Source organism: Amphibalanus amphitrite, unplaced genomic scaffold, assembly GCF_019059575.1.
Source record: "Amphibalanus amphitrite isolate SeventyFive unplaced genomic scaffold, NRLGWU_Aamphi_draft 000050F_arrow, whole genome shotgun sequence".
NCBI classification, from domain to species: domain Eukaryota; kingdom Metazoa; phylum Arthropoda; class Thecostraca; order Balanomorpha; family Balanidae; genus Amphibalanus; species Amphibalanus amphitrite.
The window spans coordinates 818,962-835,905 of record NW_024881546.1 but is presented as its reverse complement, the minus strand read 5'-3'; the positions used below and the strand labels follow the sequence as shown (position 1 = coordinate 835,905).

Genomic DNA, 16,944 nt, shown 5'->3' with positions numbered 1-16,944 from the left:
GGTCCGGGTCCCCGGGAGAACGGGCCCCGAGCCCCGGGTGGACGGGGCCCGGACCCCCGGGAGAACGGGTCCGGGCCCCCAGGTGGATGGGGCTCGGGACCCCCGGTGGATGGGCCCGGGCCCCGAGGAGAACGGGCCCACGCCCGAGCCCCCGGGTGGATGGGGCCCGGGCCCCGGCAGAACGGACCCCGAGCCCTGGGTGGAGGGGGCCCGGACCCCGGGTGGATCGGGCTCGGGCCCCCTGGTGAACGGACCCCGGAGCCCCGGGTGGACGGGCCCCGGAGCCTCGGGTGGACGTGGTCCGGGCCCCCGTGTGGATAGGGCCCGGGCCCTCGGGTAAATGGGGCCCGCTAGGGTGACCCGCTTGCTCCACAACGCGAATAAGGGGTATTTTCGATCGGTGGGCGTTTGGCTGCTATTGTGTCCGTACTCCGTGGGTTATGTATCCGTTTCGGTCGATTGCCTTTTGACGGCTAAGTATTTTGGTTTGGGAAAAATATCCATCGCATCGAGGTGCTCGTGTCTGATAACCATGCGTTCTTCTATAGAACATGCCAAGTGTATTTTATAACATAGGTTAAGGACGTAATTTATTTAGGACGTAAAGTTACCTATTGAAAAATGAAGGCCATCGATGAATTACTTATGTAGAGGTTTGAAACATTTATATTTTTAAGAATATTGTTGCTCGTCATGCAAAAGCGATGATTGGATCTTGGACAAAATTGTATGCTCTTTTCAACTATGCCATTTTCAATAGTCAACCGTGCCAGGTTATGCAGCAAAACCCGTGTAATTAAGTAAGTCATGAACAAATTATGTTAGTTTTGATCACAGATGATGTCTTTATACATTTAGGCGAGGTCGGGTCAGGTCAGGTAAGGTCAGGTCAACCAGTAGGGATCGTGACGGGTAGATATTCGTAGTGCATACGTGTCAACCGCCTCTGACAGCTTCGTAACATGTTACGAAGGCACCAAAACTACTTCTTAAATGTTCAAATGGCTGCTAAATTCGAATTCAGCTAACAAAAACTAGCCTAGAAACATGCATAGCTTGAAAAGTGTACTGAGGTCCTCATAGGTCAATGACCTGATCTGACCTTCAGGTGACATTGACATCCACCCTTATGCATGGGAGCAACATCAAATCACATGTTTGAACGCTTGAAACCACGAAAGGACTGCAAACGCGCCGCTAATGCGAGCCGGCATACGCCGAACCGCGATTCTGGCCTCGGAACATGGTCTCGGAAAGAAGGTCAAAGTTCATTTGGGTCAGGGTCATGAAAATTCTAGGATAGGTGTAAAATTGATCAACGCGAGGGTACTAAAAGTTACGTTGCGATCAGCCGCTTTTTACGCGAGTAATTCGCGAAAAAAAAACTTTAGGGGGTTGCATCAACCCCATCCCCCCTGTGCCGGCGAGGGTTAAAACTTCTTGTGAGCGAATTCACGTAATGAAGAAGAATAAGGGCACAATCTACTACAGCAGCCAATAGGTGACTTAGGACAGGCACATGGAACTAGTATCTTGTCCGACAGAAGCAGGCAACAGTTCCGATTGCATTTAGGTATGCTATGCATATTGCGGAAGAGGCACATTTCGGCCTCGAAAGATACGAATTTTTACGTCATAGTAACATATTTCTGTCGTGGTCAATTTGCGTAAAGATTGAACACCGGGTGATATCCGAGCTATTGTTCTATCCACATTTTCTTATTCAAACTCGCTCAGGGTTATCGTGCAGGTAAAGGGGGCCCGCTCAGCAGAATGTGTATGAAATATGGAGAGATTCTGAAAAATGGGTGGGGGCCCGCACACTAGGGGGCCCGCTTTGGAGGCGATGACCCCCCCCCCCCCCGAAACAAAATCCTGGCTGCGCCACTGGTAAAATGCCATCTAAAAGGCGTAAGCATATTGGAATAGTAAGAATAAGTGGGGAAGAAGTGCCCTTCCGTCCGTCACGGAACAATGGTGACGGGCCGGAAACCCCGATGTGGTTCATTCAAACCACGGCAAAGAGAAGTGCATAACTGGCAACCATAAGCTGGAGTTAACGTCACCTGTAAAGGACTAAAACGATGGGTGGCTATTTTGCCCCGGGTGGCCGCTCTGCCCCAGGTGGCCGCTTTGCCCCAGTCTCCCGTACTGAGAAGAAGAGGAAATGATATAATTTATAAGCTCAATCGGTGATAGCAGTGTTATTGTCTGTGATTGGGAGACTTAAATTCCCATTTTCTGCTAGCCATAGTAACTAAGTTATCATTTTAGTGCTAGTTCATGGGGAATATGTCACGGTAGGATTAGATTAGTCTGACATGCAGATGAATGGTCACTGGTCACTGGTCAGCAAGTAGTTCATGCTTGTGTGTGTGTTTTTTTTGTAAGGGCCAGCGTCCAAAGTCAAATTTCTTTACATCAAAAAAAAATCTATAAATGCGTGCAGCTGCAGTGAAATTGTTGTTTCACCTATGTGCAAGTCGATAACTTTTTACTGAGCCGGAATGAAAATGTGTAATTATTTTTGCGGTTGTATTGGGCCCTAACTTTGAAATATGCAGCGCAACAAATGCAGTTGTCTGCAATCGCTTCTGCAGGTGGCTTCTCAATATGCATAGCTCTCAATATGTCACTTCTCTAGTAAGTTTCACACGTGAAGGGTGAATGCCGTCCCTCAAATAGTTACCGCCATCAGGTAGAAGCTGCTTCTCAGCTAAACACCCCTACCCAATGCTGAAGACGAAACCGTTCCTGAACCAGGAGCCAATCCTCTCCCCAAAAAGGTGCCGCTTATAGAGGCAATCTCTGAACGTTTATTGTTTAGTTTATTACTTTAAGCTTTAAAATTTATTTGATTAGGAACGTTAGAAACGGATTCAAAGAGCTAGTTAGGAACGCTTCAAATAGGCATCACTCTATAAGTTTCTATATGTGCCACCCTACAAGTCCCTCAGATAGACACTCACCCCTAAAATAGGCGCCGATCTCCTGTGACTGGTGCTTCCGCCCCTTAGTTATCGCCTCTATCCTCAACTTACAATGCTGTGATTGCTCTTCTTAAGCAGTTGAAAGATGCTGGTAGTTTATAGTTACCAAATCATGCATTTTCTGCGATTCCGTTTTGTTTTTTGGTTTTCCTTGCCCTATCGGTGAAACATTAAGCAATTTACCCGAATTTCTTTTACATTTTTAATTTTTATTTACACTTTTCTTGCTGCAGTCTATGATTATGTTTGATACCTGAAGGTTTCTCAGAAAAAATAGTTCGTCGTATGGTTGCAATCTTATTTGAATAAGTACACATCACTCCAGACTTCTCAAGAAAATTGTAAACAATTTTTCAAATGTCGTAGTTTGCAGGCTTAGGCTGCCTGAGGTCGTGCCCAAGGATCGGTCTTGCAGTCTGCTGACCTTGTGTGGACACCCTATGTCACCTGTCCCCGTATTCTGTTGGCTGAATGCTGATCTGATATGAAGTTTCTGCTGCTGACGATCACGATCACGAGCAGCTTTGCAGCTTGCACGATCACGAATAGCTCTGGGCTCCTAGTCCTACTCGGTCGTGTTCGCCTGTCGCCGTGGGTTTCTCAATCACGGTGGATTCAGTTCTGTAGGTACGTTTTTAACATAAGCCGTAGGATGTATTTCGGCGGCGGTGAATCCATTCCATTCATTTGACAATTATTCTCACGCTTAACACATCCACTGAACTGGTTTCCGTGGGAACTGCACGTGCTGCACATCGATTCGCCAATGAGAAGCATGGCCGCCATAAAGTGACCAATCAACAGCGAAGCATGGCGTCGAGCCAGCTGACGGCTGGATGTGTCCGCCCAGAGAGGCGGAGTTAGGCGTTCACTGGCGCCCCGGAGTGGGACATTTCTCACGCTTTTGACTGCACTGCAGGCCGTGATCTTTTAATGATCTCTGATTTTTTATTCATTCAAATTAATGTAACGCTAGCGAATTCATTGGAGAATGATAGCAAGCTTCCTCTATTGAAATATTGAATCATGCTAATTGCTACCTACACAGAGCATGCAAGTAACCGTAGCAGTCGGAGGGATCGAACTCTGCCTACAGCGACATCTACAGGTCTCGATTAGTACTAGAGCCTTCAGCATCATACACAGGTGGAGAAGGTTCGCCATCTCTCCGCCAGATGTCAGGAATAATGATGACGTCATACAGTCGGAGCTCGTAGGTATGACGTCATATGCCTACGCTCGACGCTGCGGCGGAACCGTGAATCGTTGACCAAACGCAAGCTTGAAATAGAATCCTTCGCACACGGATGTCCTGTAGTTAGGCTTACCGTGCAAAGCGGCACGAATCACTCTTTTCATTGGGTCTTTTCCGTGGCTCCTCCAACCTCCTCCAAGCTCATCTAACTTCCTCCCGCCAAAAAAATCGTTCATCTTTAAAAAAATCGTTCAGAAAATCGTTCCCGTCGCTCCTCCAAGCTCCTCCAAGCTCATCTTGATTCCACATCTCACCACCACTATTTGCCTCATCCCTTATTACAAACGAAAGTTGGATTTTTTGATGAGGTTCTGTTGTAGACATTACCTACTGGCGCACGCCATAAAAAGGTGAATTATTTAGTTTTGTGTTTTGGGTGACGTATCAATAATTGCGGACTCTGAAGAAAATAAAGTGTTTTAGATACCTGTTCATTTCCAATATTAGCGAGCCATAAATCGCCAACCATTGCAGCCCACAAACAGCTGATTTCCTCGCAGAAATGTTCCTGTGGCTGCTCTATAACGGCTCTCCTCGAAGTTCATCCAACCTCCTCCGATATTTTTTTTTTTCGAGACCTACCACGGGATCAGAGCCATTGAAAACAAACTTCCTTGGGAAAGTCAAAGGATATAAGGTACCTATCAAATAACAATTGATATTGGTGGATTCGCCCCCCCCCTCGCTCGCAACGCCAGATTTGATAACGAAATCCCGTTTTCTAGAACTTGAAATTTAATATGTAGAAACTTTTTTTTTCAAGTTGCACAACAGTGTAGGAAAAATAGATTAATATCCGAGGAGTTTTGAAAATTGAAGACACTTTGGGGTGGGGGGGGGGGGGGGCATGCGCCAGTGTCCAAGAATGGTCTTCTGGATCCACCAGTGAACCTAACAGGCTAACAGAGATATTTGCTTACCGCTACTCGATATAAATTTAAATCAACATATAACGTAACATTGTCCACTTGCATTGTCATCTAATTTTGCAATGGAGGGGGCGAAATTCCCTTTAAATCTCCAGCTTTAAAATCTCGGATCTGTTTCCATTTGCGTTGTTGTGGACCTAAAGAGCCACTTTATCATAAAAATTGTTTAGGTACAAAGCTCGATAAAAACAGGCGACGGTGACCAAAGTCCGACAAATACCTAACATCAGTGAAAAACAGACAAGTTGCACGCCTACATTTTGGACGGTACCTATGGTAGGAGCATGCGGCTGCGTACCTGTGGCTCAAATGCCCTAGTCTGAATCGAATGCTCATTTGAAGTTAAATATTTTTTTTTTAGCAAATCTGGACAATGACTGATCATGTCTCACATTTTTTTTATACCTACATAGACATCTTGATTTGACACGCTTGGTAAAAAAAAACATGGTGGAGAGCTGGTAGCATTTGATCAAGTATCCAGGGGCAGATAATCGTCATAATCCCAGGGGGTGCTTTCAGCACCTGGCGAATGGAAGCGTCGAATTTGTACGTAGAAAAACACACATAAGTACGCTTTCCCAACAGCATCACTCTTCTCGCGACTTACGCAAAGCAGTTTGTTTGTGTCTCAGACGTAATTTAAGCAGCCACTGGAGCACTGTTATATAGTGACATTTGAATTTCAGGGGGTGCACTGCAAACCCCTAATTCTCCACCCGTGCAAGTATCAACTTATAGCATCAGCCCATCTCACACGTTACACTTGCTTTCTGTTACAGATCTCGGTGCCACCTGCTCGGGGGAGGGTCGCTGCTGCTTTGATTGCCATGAAAAACGATGAGGCATCATCATGATCGGTAAGCTCACCGTCGATGCTTGCTCGTAGTGTGTTGTGTCTACAAAATGATTATGGCTATGTGTGTAAAAGTAGCTGTATACCCAAATGTTGTTTTATACTGCATTGAACAAAGGTGTTTTGCTGTATCATCCTTGTACGATATTACATTCCCCTACATAATCGCCAGGAGCAGTTTACGCAACCGTTTCATAGCTATTTACCGACATCTTTTTTGGGAAGGCGCGTGCCCATGTCAGGCGGGCCGGACACACTTTATCCCTCTTTTATTTGCATTCTTCTCATAGCGACGGAGTTGTAAAAGGCTACTCAGATCCTACCGTGTGCCTACCACAAGGTATGTGCAATTTCCCCGCTTTATTGCCTCGAGATAGTTCGTAAAATTTTATGGTATTGCCCTCGTTGTATTTAGCTGTTAAGGCCAAGTGTGAACATGATGGCACTTACAGGTCAGTTTATGAAAGTTTGATTACCTCTTCAAACACTCATAGCTTTCCGTGTTTACATAAACCAACTACGCACCCGTTTAAGCACTAAATTCGTCCTCTAATACCGCGAATCGTGCGTATACACTTCCGACCGTACTCTAGTGATAGTTTACCTACCGACCGCTAGGTGGCTACGCGTAGTTAGTAGAACGCCAGACAGATGGCGCGGCAGGTACCTCGGGCAGGGCCGGCTGCTGGTCGGGCGGCGGCGGCGGCGGCGGCCGGAGCGAGCTGCCGCAGCTCAGCTCCCGCGGTAGCTGCTCTGAAGCTGCTCCTCAGCAGCAGCTTGCCCTGCGTCTCCGACTCTCCTCTGTGGCGGCACGGGAGATCGTCAGCATTCGGCAGTTTATCGTGGTTTATGTAACCAATTAGAGAGGAAACGATTATCGTAACGTCCCATAAAAGCAGGCATAAAAGAGAACTATACGAGCTGCCTATTGCCATGTGGAAAAAGATTTACGAAGCCGCAGAACTTTGCACTCACCATTCAGAGCGAACGGGCGCGTTGAAAAGTCGGCACCGCTTGAACGGCAGACGAGGAGCAGCCCGCGCAGCAAACAGTAAACAAATAAACAACAACAAACAGGGTTTCATTCCACGCTCGCTAATTCGGTACCGGCGCATGGTTCGGTCCACAGCCGAGGGGCGCTCGCCGTTCTGTGATCAGTCGTTATTGGCCGGCGCCAATAGTAACACCAGCCGGGTGCCGGTCTGAAAGGCCGGCCGGCCGGTCGCCACCTGCCGCGCCGCTCTGCCGCCGCCGCCGCCGCCTGCAGCCGCGTCTCACATGCCGCGCAATGTTCGCCACGCTAAAACATACGGCCAGCGAAAATAGACGGCCGACGGCGGATTATTTGATTTGACGTTGCAGACCCGCAACTAACGATCAACAAGACATTAAGCCGCCTAATCAACAATGAGGGGTTACAGAAACATTTATGTCGGTCGTCGCCGGCCGTGCCGGGATCAAACGGCGCCGGGTGCCAAACGCGGCGCGGTGTCAGCTGGGAGGCAGACGCGGCGCGGCGCATCCGTCCGCTCCCAGCTGTCCCCGGGCCCGGTGAGGTCATCGGAGCGTCTGTCATCGCCTGGCGCCCGCCTACCCCGGCTGGACCGGCCAGGGTGGGAGGGTAGGGGACCTCGGGGAGCGCTCAGGTCAGGTCAGCTCAGCTCAGGTCAGCTCAGGTCGGGTCAGGTCAGGTCAGCTCATGTCAGGTCTGTATGCAGTGTAGCCGGCGGGCAGTGACGACCGTCGCGTCGCCGCCTTCCGTGCAGCCAGCCACTTGCCTCCTTCTCGGACCGAGCTGTGACGTCAGCGCCAATTAGGGTTCGCAGCGCCGCCGCCAGGGGCGCGCCGGTCGCCGGGGCCGTGCTGCCGCCGCCGGCTCGCTTTACTCGGACGGGTGCCGACGAAGCGGGCAGTTGCGCGTCGGCGGCGGCGTGCTCGCAACGGCGGCGAACTGGCGGCGACGCTCGGACCCAGCGGCGACGCGGCGGCGCTCGGGCCGCCCCCCTTCGCCGCGCCTCACCGGCATGTGCTGTCGGCAGTGACCTCGGCAGAGGCGCCCAGCTCGCGTGACACCATGAACGGCGCCCTGTACGACGAGAACCGCGCCGCGCCGCTCGAGGTGACGCCGCCGACGCCGGCCTCGGCCCCGGCGCCGCTGCACATCCCGGCCAAGAGGCCGCCCACCACGCTGACGGCTGGATTCGGCGGCGCCGAGCCCGGCGACGGCGTCATCCGGCACGGCGCCGTCCAGCCGTGGGGCTACGCCGAGGCGCCGCACCCGGCCGCCGCCGCCGGCGCCGCCTTCGACGCGGCGGCGGCCGGCTACCAGCCGTCGTTCGGCCGCGACGCCATGACCTCGATGGCTTCCAGCTACTACAACCTGGCCGAGACGCGACACGACCGCAAGCCGCTGGCGTTCTGGCCCAACAAGTACGACTACTCGGCCGGGCCGAGCACGATGCCGGGCGCGGCCGAGTGCCAGCCGTTCGCCGCGCAGAGCTGGTGCAACTACTCGGCGTACGGCCGGGTGCCGGCACCGATGGAGGCGCCCGGCCAGCACATGCCCTACCTGCACGCCGCCGAGGACTCGCGCCGAGCCATGGAGGTCTCCTACCCGCACGACGCCTACGGCCTGAGAAACTACCCCGGCGGCGAGGGCATCCCTCCGGCGCCCTACCACCCAGGTGAGACTCGTCCCTGACCCGCTATCGCCGCCGCCGCCGCCGCCCCCGCCGGCCGGCCCGCCCCGGCCGGACCTCCCGCGGCACCGGCCAGTTCATCAGTAGTCCCCGCTAACGCTTCCGCTTCCCACCGAGTTTTTTACCTGCATATCTCAGTGACCCTCCTGTGCGCGTCATAACAGTAATTCGTCTTCACTCTTTGCTTTACTCTCCCCGTAGATGCATGGCTTTTTCTGCTTATACTTATATACTGTTGGTGTTCTGCATGTCCATACGCATGCTGGAGACGATGCGTCTCCGAAGACGTTTTCGGCGAGGAGTCGCTCGCGCCCGTGGCTGCGCTGCCGCCCCGTTTATGCTTACGTCAATCATTTGGCCCGTTTATGGGCTGCCATAAAGCCTATTTACGGCCCACTCGGCGGACCCCAGTGAGCTCTGACCAGCTTACTGTCGCACTCACCAGAGTGAGATGTCACAGATTTGCGGGATCGCCGATGAGGCATCACAGGCGCACGCTCACGCACGCGTCGGATAATATTCATCGACGCACCGTCGCACACTGACACAGTTTCTCGGTCAGCGGGCAATCGATACTGTCCCGAATTGTGTCGCCTCGCAGGTGGATCGCGGCCTGGTCGGGGGCACATCCTGAACACAAAGCAGCTCGCTGACTGATGTTCTGTGGAGGCTCGCCGCTGACTGGGCCCGCATTGATTGGTGGTGGGCGCGCACAGCCGTTTGTCACGGCGGAGAGAGAGGGGGAGAGGGGAGCGGCCGGGCGCTCCGCCGATCTGTACCAGACACCGAACAAGTGCAAAGTTAAAACGGGGGAAATCGGGATTCCCGTCTGTTCGGCACGGCTCCCATTGTGCCCCAACCCGGCGAATTCTGGTGGTTCGTGAATATTCAGCCGAAATCGGCGACCTCCATCCTGTCAGACCTCCCATCCAATTCTGCAATCCTGTCAAGTGTCAGACCTCCCATCCAATTCTGCAATCCTGTCGACCTCTCCCTCCCGCAGTGACTCGGACTGTGCGCGGTGACTTCCCAGACTCGGTCGGTGACGCGGTGAAATATCCCTGTCTCCGTCACCGACCCCGTCCTCCGACCTCTGCGGCCGCTCCTCCCTCTCAGCTGCTGTAGGGGTCCGGCAGTGAGCCGTCCGCGGCCTGAGTTACGACCCGCCGCCGCCGCCGCCGCCGCCGCCGAGGACCGTCTCGGCACGTCCCTCCCCGGCCCGGTGACACGGCGGCGGCGGAGCGTACGTCGGCGTCACTAAAAAGCGTCACTGAGCCGTCACTTATTCGTCACCGAAGCATCACCAGAGTCACAGACACCGGTCCTCCGAGTTCGGAGCCCCGGGGCGTCGGAGATCGTCGAGCGGTCCTCCTGTGATGGTCATTTCCTGCGATGACGGCTCAGTGACATACGCTGACGGTCCGGTGACATAAAGTGACGGTCCGGTGAAATAATGGTGACACGTGGTGACAGGGGAGCATTTGGGTGAGCGATGCTGATAGCTAGGCATCGAGTCCGAAAGCGGCAGAATAAGGATAGGCTGGAGTGAAACGGGGATCAGAGGCCAGTTTTACCAACGAAAAATAGCCGGCTGCCGGTATTTTTATTTCTAGAAGTCTCTGTTAAGCTTAACTCATAACCCGAGAAAATAGCCGCTAATGAGAAAAAGATCAGTTAGGCTGGCTGCTATCATTCTTCACATCGTCACTCACTTTTCACCTCGATGGCGAAATTCAGAGACTTTTGTAAAAAAAAAAAACGGCAGCTGACGATTTTTCTGTTGGCAAAAATGGCCTCTGAGCGATCTTTTGGGCTAAAGATAAGGGTGCATAGCGGTGAGAAATTATGCTTTGGATTGTAATAAATGCCGCTTTATAAATAGCGATTGGACAAATTTAAAAAGTTAAAAGCAAGCTCACTATAATATTGTTTTCATAAGAGTGCTCCCTGTTCAGAGATGAACAACTAAATATAAAGTAAACTACAAATCAGTTATTGACTAAAAAATACAATGTAACAATGACCAGATGGTCGAAGTCCCTGTCGTTTACAAAAAAAAGACCTCTATGTAAGTAATAAGAGAAGAATTGCAGGCTTACATATGGAGCAATTAAATTCTGTAGCTTGTGATGTATTGTCGTAGTCTTGCCGTAGTACACGTTTTAATAAAGTCATTTACACAGTTCGCAAAAATACTAGCGGAAAATGGGCTGTAAAGAAGTTATTGCGAGTTATCTCCATTAAACAAAGTGAAATGCTCGTTAAGATTAGTGTAAAAGAGGTACCACAGTTTACGATTCTGAGACCAGTAGTAAGGTCGGCGGCCGAATCGGCACCCTAAAACCATCAAAAACACCTGTAAATGGGGCGTAACTCTGAGCCGGCCACGCGACCTGGGTACCTTTAAACCTGGGGAATAGCCGAATTTTATTGCCCCTGTTATACGCCATAAACGAGACTATACTGTCAACAGGGTGCTCTTTACATAATTATTACACCATTGCCGACAAGCGGTTACGATGATTTTATTTGCCAGAGGAACTACTGTCTCGCGGGCGCGCGCGGTTTTTCGCCGGCCATGGGCGGAGGGCTGGAGCGGGCGCCGATGTCGCGCCTTATTCGGTCGGTCGGCCGGGGACCGCGGACCGACCCCGAGACGTGGGACGTGGGACGTGGGCCCACGGAGCCGGGCCGCCGCGCTCCCAGCCTCCATCCTGCATCCGGTCCTGGCCAATTCACCACCGCAGCCGACCGCCTTTCACAGCCGCGCCGGCCGGCGCCGGGCCGTTTTCGCCGCCGACCGTAGCGCCTCTAATGTCTTAATCATTCCCCTCAATAGATGGCGTATGCTGTCTGTGCGCGATTTATGCAGCGCTGGGCGGCACGGCGCGAGGCCCCGTAACGCGATCCGGCCAGATTGGAGGCCGGCACGCGAGCGTCGGTCGCCGCCGGGCACGGCCGCCGCCGCCAGACAGCCGTGCTGCGGGCGCCGTTCCTCGCGATGACGCCGGTTCGCGGAACGGCGTGGGACGGCGGCGGCCGGTGGGACCGTCCCCAGACACCCGGTGGGACAGTCCGCGGACACCCGGTGGGACAGTCGGCGGACACGGTGGGACGGCGGCGGCCGGTGGGACAGTTTACAGTCACGGTGGGGCTGTTCGCGGACACGGCGGTACACAGAGCGATGACACGGAGACTGGCCGGCTCTGACCCGGGCGGGTCGGTGCAGGGTGTGTGTGTGCCCTCTGACCCGCCCTCGCGCCGTCAACGGCGGGGGTCGGGCTGATGTAGGGCCCAGCTGAGCTAGACGGGCGGACCTTGCGCGGACGGACGGGCGGGTGGACGGACGGGCGGACCTCGGGCGGGCGGCGGCCGCGGCGGCTGATGCATGGCAAATCGATGCCGTCAACAGCGTCCGCCTACGGGCGGCGGCCGACGGATGGCTGGGTTGTGTTGGAGGTCCAGCCCGCCACGGTCGGCAGACACTGCGCTACCGAGGGGGATGTTATACCGAGGGTGGGGGGGGGGGGCTGTTTGACCGGTAGGGGGGAGTGCAGTGGAAGGTAAAATTTACGACAAAGAGACGGTCAATGCTTAATGGTGGACGGCCTCAAGGGAAATAGCGTGGGGTCGATGTGCCAAGGTGCAGCTTAGGGGCGGGCCGAGGAGGCGAAATTGCGGTTCGATAGCAACGCCATCTGGTAATTGCTGATAATTTGCTTAAATGTGTTGCATGAATATGAAATGCATCGACTTGCCTGCCAAATAACTCGTTTGGAGTGTCTCTTGCATGCATCGTGGCAACATTCCGCTTGCTTATTTTTAGCGCAGTGTGGCTGTAAAAATCTATTGTGGGCTTAATTCCTTTTGCCATTCTTAAAAAGAAAAAAGTGGATTTAGATCATTCACCTGCTTGTATTGTTTGTATGTTTGTATATATTTGTAATGTCATTTGCTTCTAAGAACTGGTACACCGGTCACCGATTGAAATTTTAAATTGTCGTATTCTTGTTACCTCAGTTTTTGAAATGTATTTCCGAAAACATTTGGGAAACGTTTCAAGAAAACGGGCTTTGATATTTGAACATAAATAACACCACTTAAAAAAAAACTCATTCATTAGTGAATGAAATGATTGATATTTTGAATTTACCCTCCCAAGCCTCGAGCTGAATCGACCACTGTTCCGAGCCAGCCTTTTCCTCTATCAATCACTTCCCCTCTCACTCCATTCTACTTATTACCCCTTATAGATATCTCCAGATAGCTCTGCCGACCTGAGCCGGCGCTGAGCTGAGGTGAGCTCCCTTCCCCTCCCCCGCCGTCACATGCCAGCCTGCCGTCACGGGGCGTGACGTGACGCCCCGATCGGACCGTGACGCCGCGCTCTGAGCGCCGGCGCCGTGACGCCCCAGACTGAGGCGATTTGTGACGCTCCGCTCCGGCCCAGGACCCTCATCGTCTGAGTGGTCGCCACGATAGGGCCCCCCCGCATTTTTCTGAAACCCGACAGCCTGACGACATGCGAGAATTCTATTTCACTTCACTTACATTTATTTGTATTCATGGAACTGGAATTGGAAATGAAATAGTTGTCCAGTAATTAAGTGATTCAGACACCTACAGTGAGGGTAATACATACCGTCTGGTTGAAATGACGTCAGTGGCACAGGGTACGGCAGACTGCCTATTTGCCGCAGAGTCGGCGGTTTTTCTGGGACCGCTGATAGCCCACCCTGTATCCAGATGGCCTGGGGTGGGGCTCTGTTCTCGCGGCTGGCTCATAGTGGAGGCCCCGCACGCTAACGAGCCGGCGCTAGATTGAAATAGATCACCTGGTCGCGGCCGAGTCTACACCCGACACCGGCTAATTACACAATTTGCCAGAAACCGTCATTATTCGCCGCGCTACTAATGCTCCATTGCAGCTTCCTGGTGCGGCATTCAGCGCAGCCGCCGGCACGCCCGGCTGAGTCCGCCCGGCGCCGGAGCTAAGTCTGCGCTGAATCACGGCCGTCGAATAGCATTGACAGTGATTAGCTGTCGGGGCGGCTGGCATTGGGAGGTCCAATCGCCACCGCAGTGGGCGCCTGCCGGGCCCAGCTGGGGGCTGACCCGGGCTGGGTCTGCACTGCGCTGCTTAGCCCGCCCTTATGGGAACCCTACGCTCATCACAAACATCATACATCTTAGTGAAATCAATGCACCGTTACAATCCTGCGGCAGACGAATTTATATTTCAGTGCCCGCACCGTACTAATTTGACACGTAACATGGAAACTCGTGGCGAATTCGCTTCATGCGTTAGCGCTACAACCCTTGGTTTGCAGGCGTTGATGTGAAACTAGAGCCGCTGCAGATTACGCCACCGCTGGTGGGCCGCATACATTCCGAACTCATTCCGTGCACCCGTTTACTGCATTTGTGTTTTATCGGCAACATGCGGAATCAAGACATTAAGCATCTCATTTGGCCATTTCCAGCCCAATAGGTCGTAACGCTGAACTATGGCATGAGGCCTACGAGGTAGCCAGCAGATCATTGAAGTGTTCATTAGCCACATCTTGAGAGGATCGTATATGAAGTTGAACATTCGTTGTGGTATATGTTTGTAACGTGGTCACCTGAAGATAAGACTGCGGTACATATACGAGAGTGTAAGCTAGACCACGCTTGTGGCCGAACTATGAGTACCTCTAGTCGTTTATCAATGTCATTTTATATTATACGGCGTAGTTTATGTTTTGAGGCAGAGTGCAAATGCTGGCAAGTCATGATGCGTCTCAGATATGATATTCCTAAATACAAACCCGAAACGAACATAGAGTTGCTGAAAGTACTGCGTACGCCAGTGAGCTACGGCTACGTTTGGTGTGACACGACAATTCATGGGTACTTCGTTTCGGAAACGTTACATTTTAAGCAGCCTTACAACTATAAGGGCTTAGCAATTATAAGAAAAAAACAATATGCGGATTTGCACTACGGAAATGATGCACTAAAACCAGCGCTGCGGAGTCGATAGATTTTTGGTGACTCCGACTCCTACTCCAGTTTTCAAAAATCAATTCCGACTCAGACTCCAGGCAGAATTATCGACTCCGACCGACTCCAACTCCGACTCCGCAGCCCTGCCAGTTCTGCGAAGCCGATGGATTTCCGATGACTCCGACTCCGACTCCGACTCCAGTCTCCGAAATCGACTCCGACTCCGACTCCGACTCCGACTCCGACTCCGCAGCCCTGACTAAAACTGAAGTGCTTGATACGCATGCATTCCCAGGTCAAACCGAAGTTGCATGAGCCCTTCCACTAACCGCCACTAACCCCCCCATGAGCAAATTGAGCATGTAGCCGCCCGACCTCTGCAAAATTACATATTTGTCAAACGCATGTTGGGTGTGAATGAGTGCTAACCTACCTTGATAAAGACGTTCAGCCTGTTTTTTTTTATAAGCTATCCGAGCAGGCATTGATAGCTGATGTTGTTCGTTGGTCGTGTTGCCATTATGATAGTAAGCTACTTATTTAACCAATAATTTAACGTTTTACGTTAGCGAAACTTTTCATACATGCTGCTTGATTCTCACATCCCTTTTTAACTGTTGTACTTAGGTACTGTTGACTGCATAGCTTCCCTCACTTCGAGTTCGTCGATTTTTACAGTATTTGTTTGTTCTGGTTACCTTCCAGGGAGCCTGAGCAGCAACCCCCTGGAGTGGACCGGAAACGTGTCGGTCAGAAAGAAGCGGAAACCCTACTCCAAGTTCCAGACCCTGGAGCTCGAGAAGGAGTTCCTCTTCAACGCCTACGTGTCAAAGCAGAAGCGCTGGGAGCTGGCGCGCAACCTGAACCTCACCGAGCGCCAGGTGAAAATCTGGTTCCAAAATAGGCGAATGAAGAACAAGAAGGCCACGCAGCGGGCGCAGAGCCAGGAGAGCTCTTCGAACGGCAGCATAAACGGCAAAGGAGGGTAGCTCGGTGCGAGTTGGAGTCGATGCGTGTGTGTGCGAGAGGCGTGTGAGTGTTCCGAGCCGCGTGCCCGTGGGTTCAGGCAGGCCAAAGATGTCCGTACTATGTGGGGGCCGGGCCGGGCCGCGGTGCCCCCGCTGGCAGTCAGTGACGTCACTCAGCCCGCCGGTGTGTGACGTCATATGTGGCCGCCCGAGCGCCGGCCGTGGGCGCCGGGCCGCCTGTACATAGTGCATAAGGCTGTCGACTGAGACGGCGCCAGGTGCACACGGCTGTCGACAGACCGGCGTCGCTAGGTGTTGTGCAGTGTTTTTGTTATTGTGTTGGAAGATTTGATATTATAGTGTTGTCACTTTCATTCGTCGTGCGAGTTGATCATCCCGTGTGTATGTCTGACCGCGCGCGTGAGAGTGTTTCCGTAGAATTGGTACAAATGATGGGATTGGCGATGCATTTTCTTCGTTTGTTATTGCCCGCTCGCCTCGCTGTCTTTGCACTGACCTTCACGAGTAATTCGCTACTTCTCTGACCCCGCTGCCGCGCGAGTTACGCCATGATTTGACGTGTCGTTTAGCTGACCCGACTGTGAAAATGCCCGACTTGATTGACGCCCCGGCTCATTCCGGGCGACCTCTGCCCCTCTCTCCCCTCCTTCCTCCACTCTGTCCTTGTGATCAGACTCACCCCGACCGAGCCTCAGCCTCTTCGAGTCATCAATGTGTTCGCGAGCTCATCACGAGGTATTTTGTTATTTATCATTTATATGAGCGTCATGGAAGCTAATAAAGTAACGGAGACACTGGCCGGCGACTCTGACAGCCCGCGATGACGTCACGGTGGTGCAGATGGCGCTGCGGTCGCGGCCGATCGGCGCCGAATCGCCGCCGGCAGCCGCCGCCGCCGTCGGCTACACGCAATGTGGGGCAGAACATGGAACCCGGCAACTTACGCCGCCACATCACGCGCGCCACCCGGCAATTAGCTCGGAGTTATTAGTCACTCGGCGGGCATATTTACACCGGCGTGTTTATGTTGCGCCCGGTAATGGCGCGCGCCGGCCGCGCTGATTATGCAGGCCGGCTGGCGGTGTCTGTCCAAAGGACCGCCGGACGGTGGATTGAATGGTTTGAATGGTCCGCTGACAAGGCGTCAGTCACCGCCGGGAGACAGACTCAAAGGGATCGGGGAGGGAAACGGCGTCTGGGAAACGGGAAACGGCGACGGGGAGACGGGGTCTCGATGT

General features: G+C 52.8%; 1 protein-coding gene across 2 annotated transcripts in view; it reads left to right on the top strand.

Annotated features, from left to right (window-relative positions):
- The window catches only part of LOC122377760 (homeobox protein abdominal-B-like), a 93,189-nt gene extending 76,686 nt beyond the window's left edge, over positions 1-16,503 (top strand). Inside the window, exons 3-5 of one of the 2 annotated variants that reach the window (XM_043358154.1) lie at positions 5,957-6,034; positions 8,070-8,714; positions 15,423-16,503. In XM_043358154.1, coding sequence (XP_043214089.1) covers positions 6,028-6,034; positions 8,070-8,714; positions 15,423-15,706 — 936 coding nt within the window. In that variant the 5' untranslated portion in view covers positions 5,957-6,027 and the 3' untranslated portion in view covers positions 15,707-16,503. Of the gene's footprint in view, positions 1-5,956; positions 6,035-8,069; positions 8,715-15,410 lie in introns of both variants that reach the window. The other variant, XM_043358153.1, reaches the window with a different exon arrangement.
- Positions 16,504-16,944: the final 441 nt, after the last annotated feature.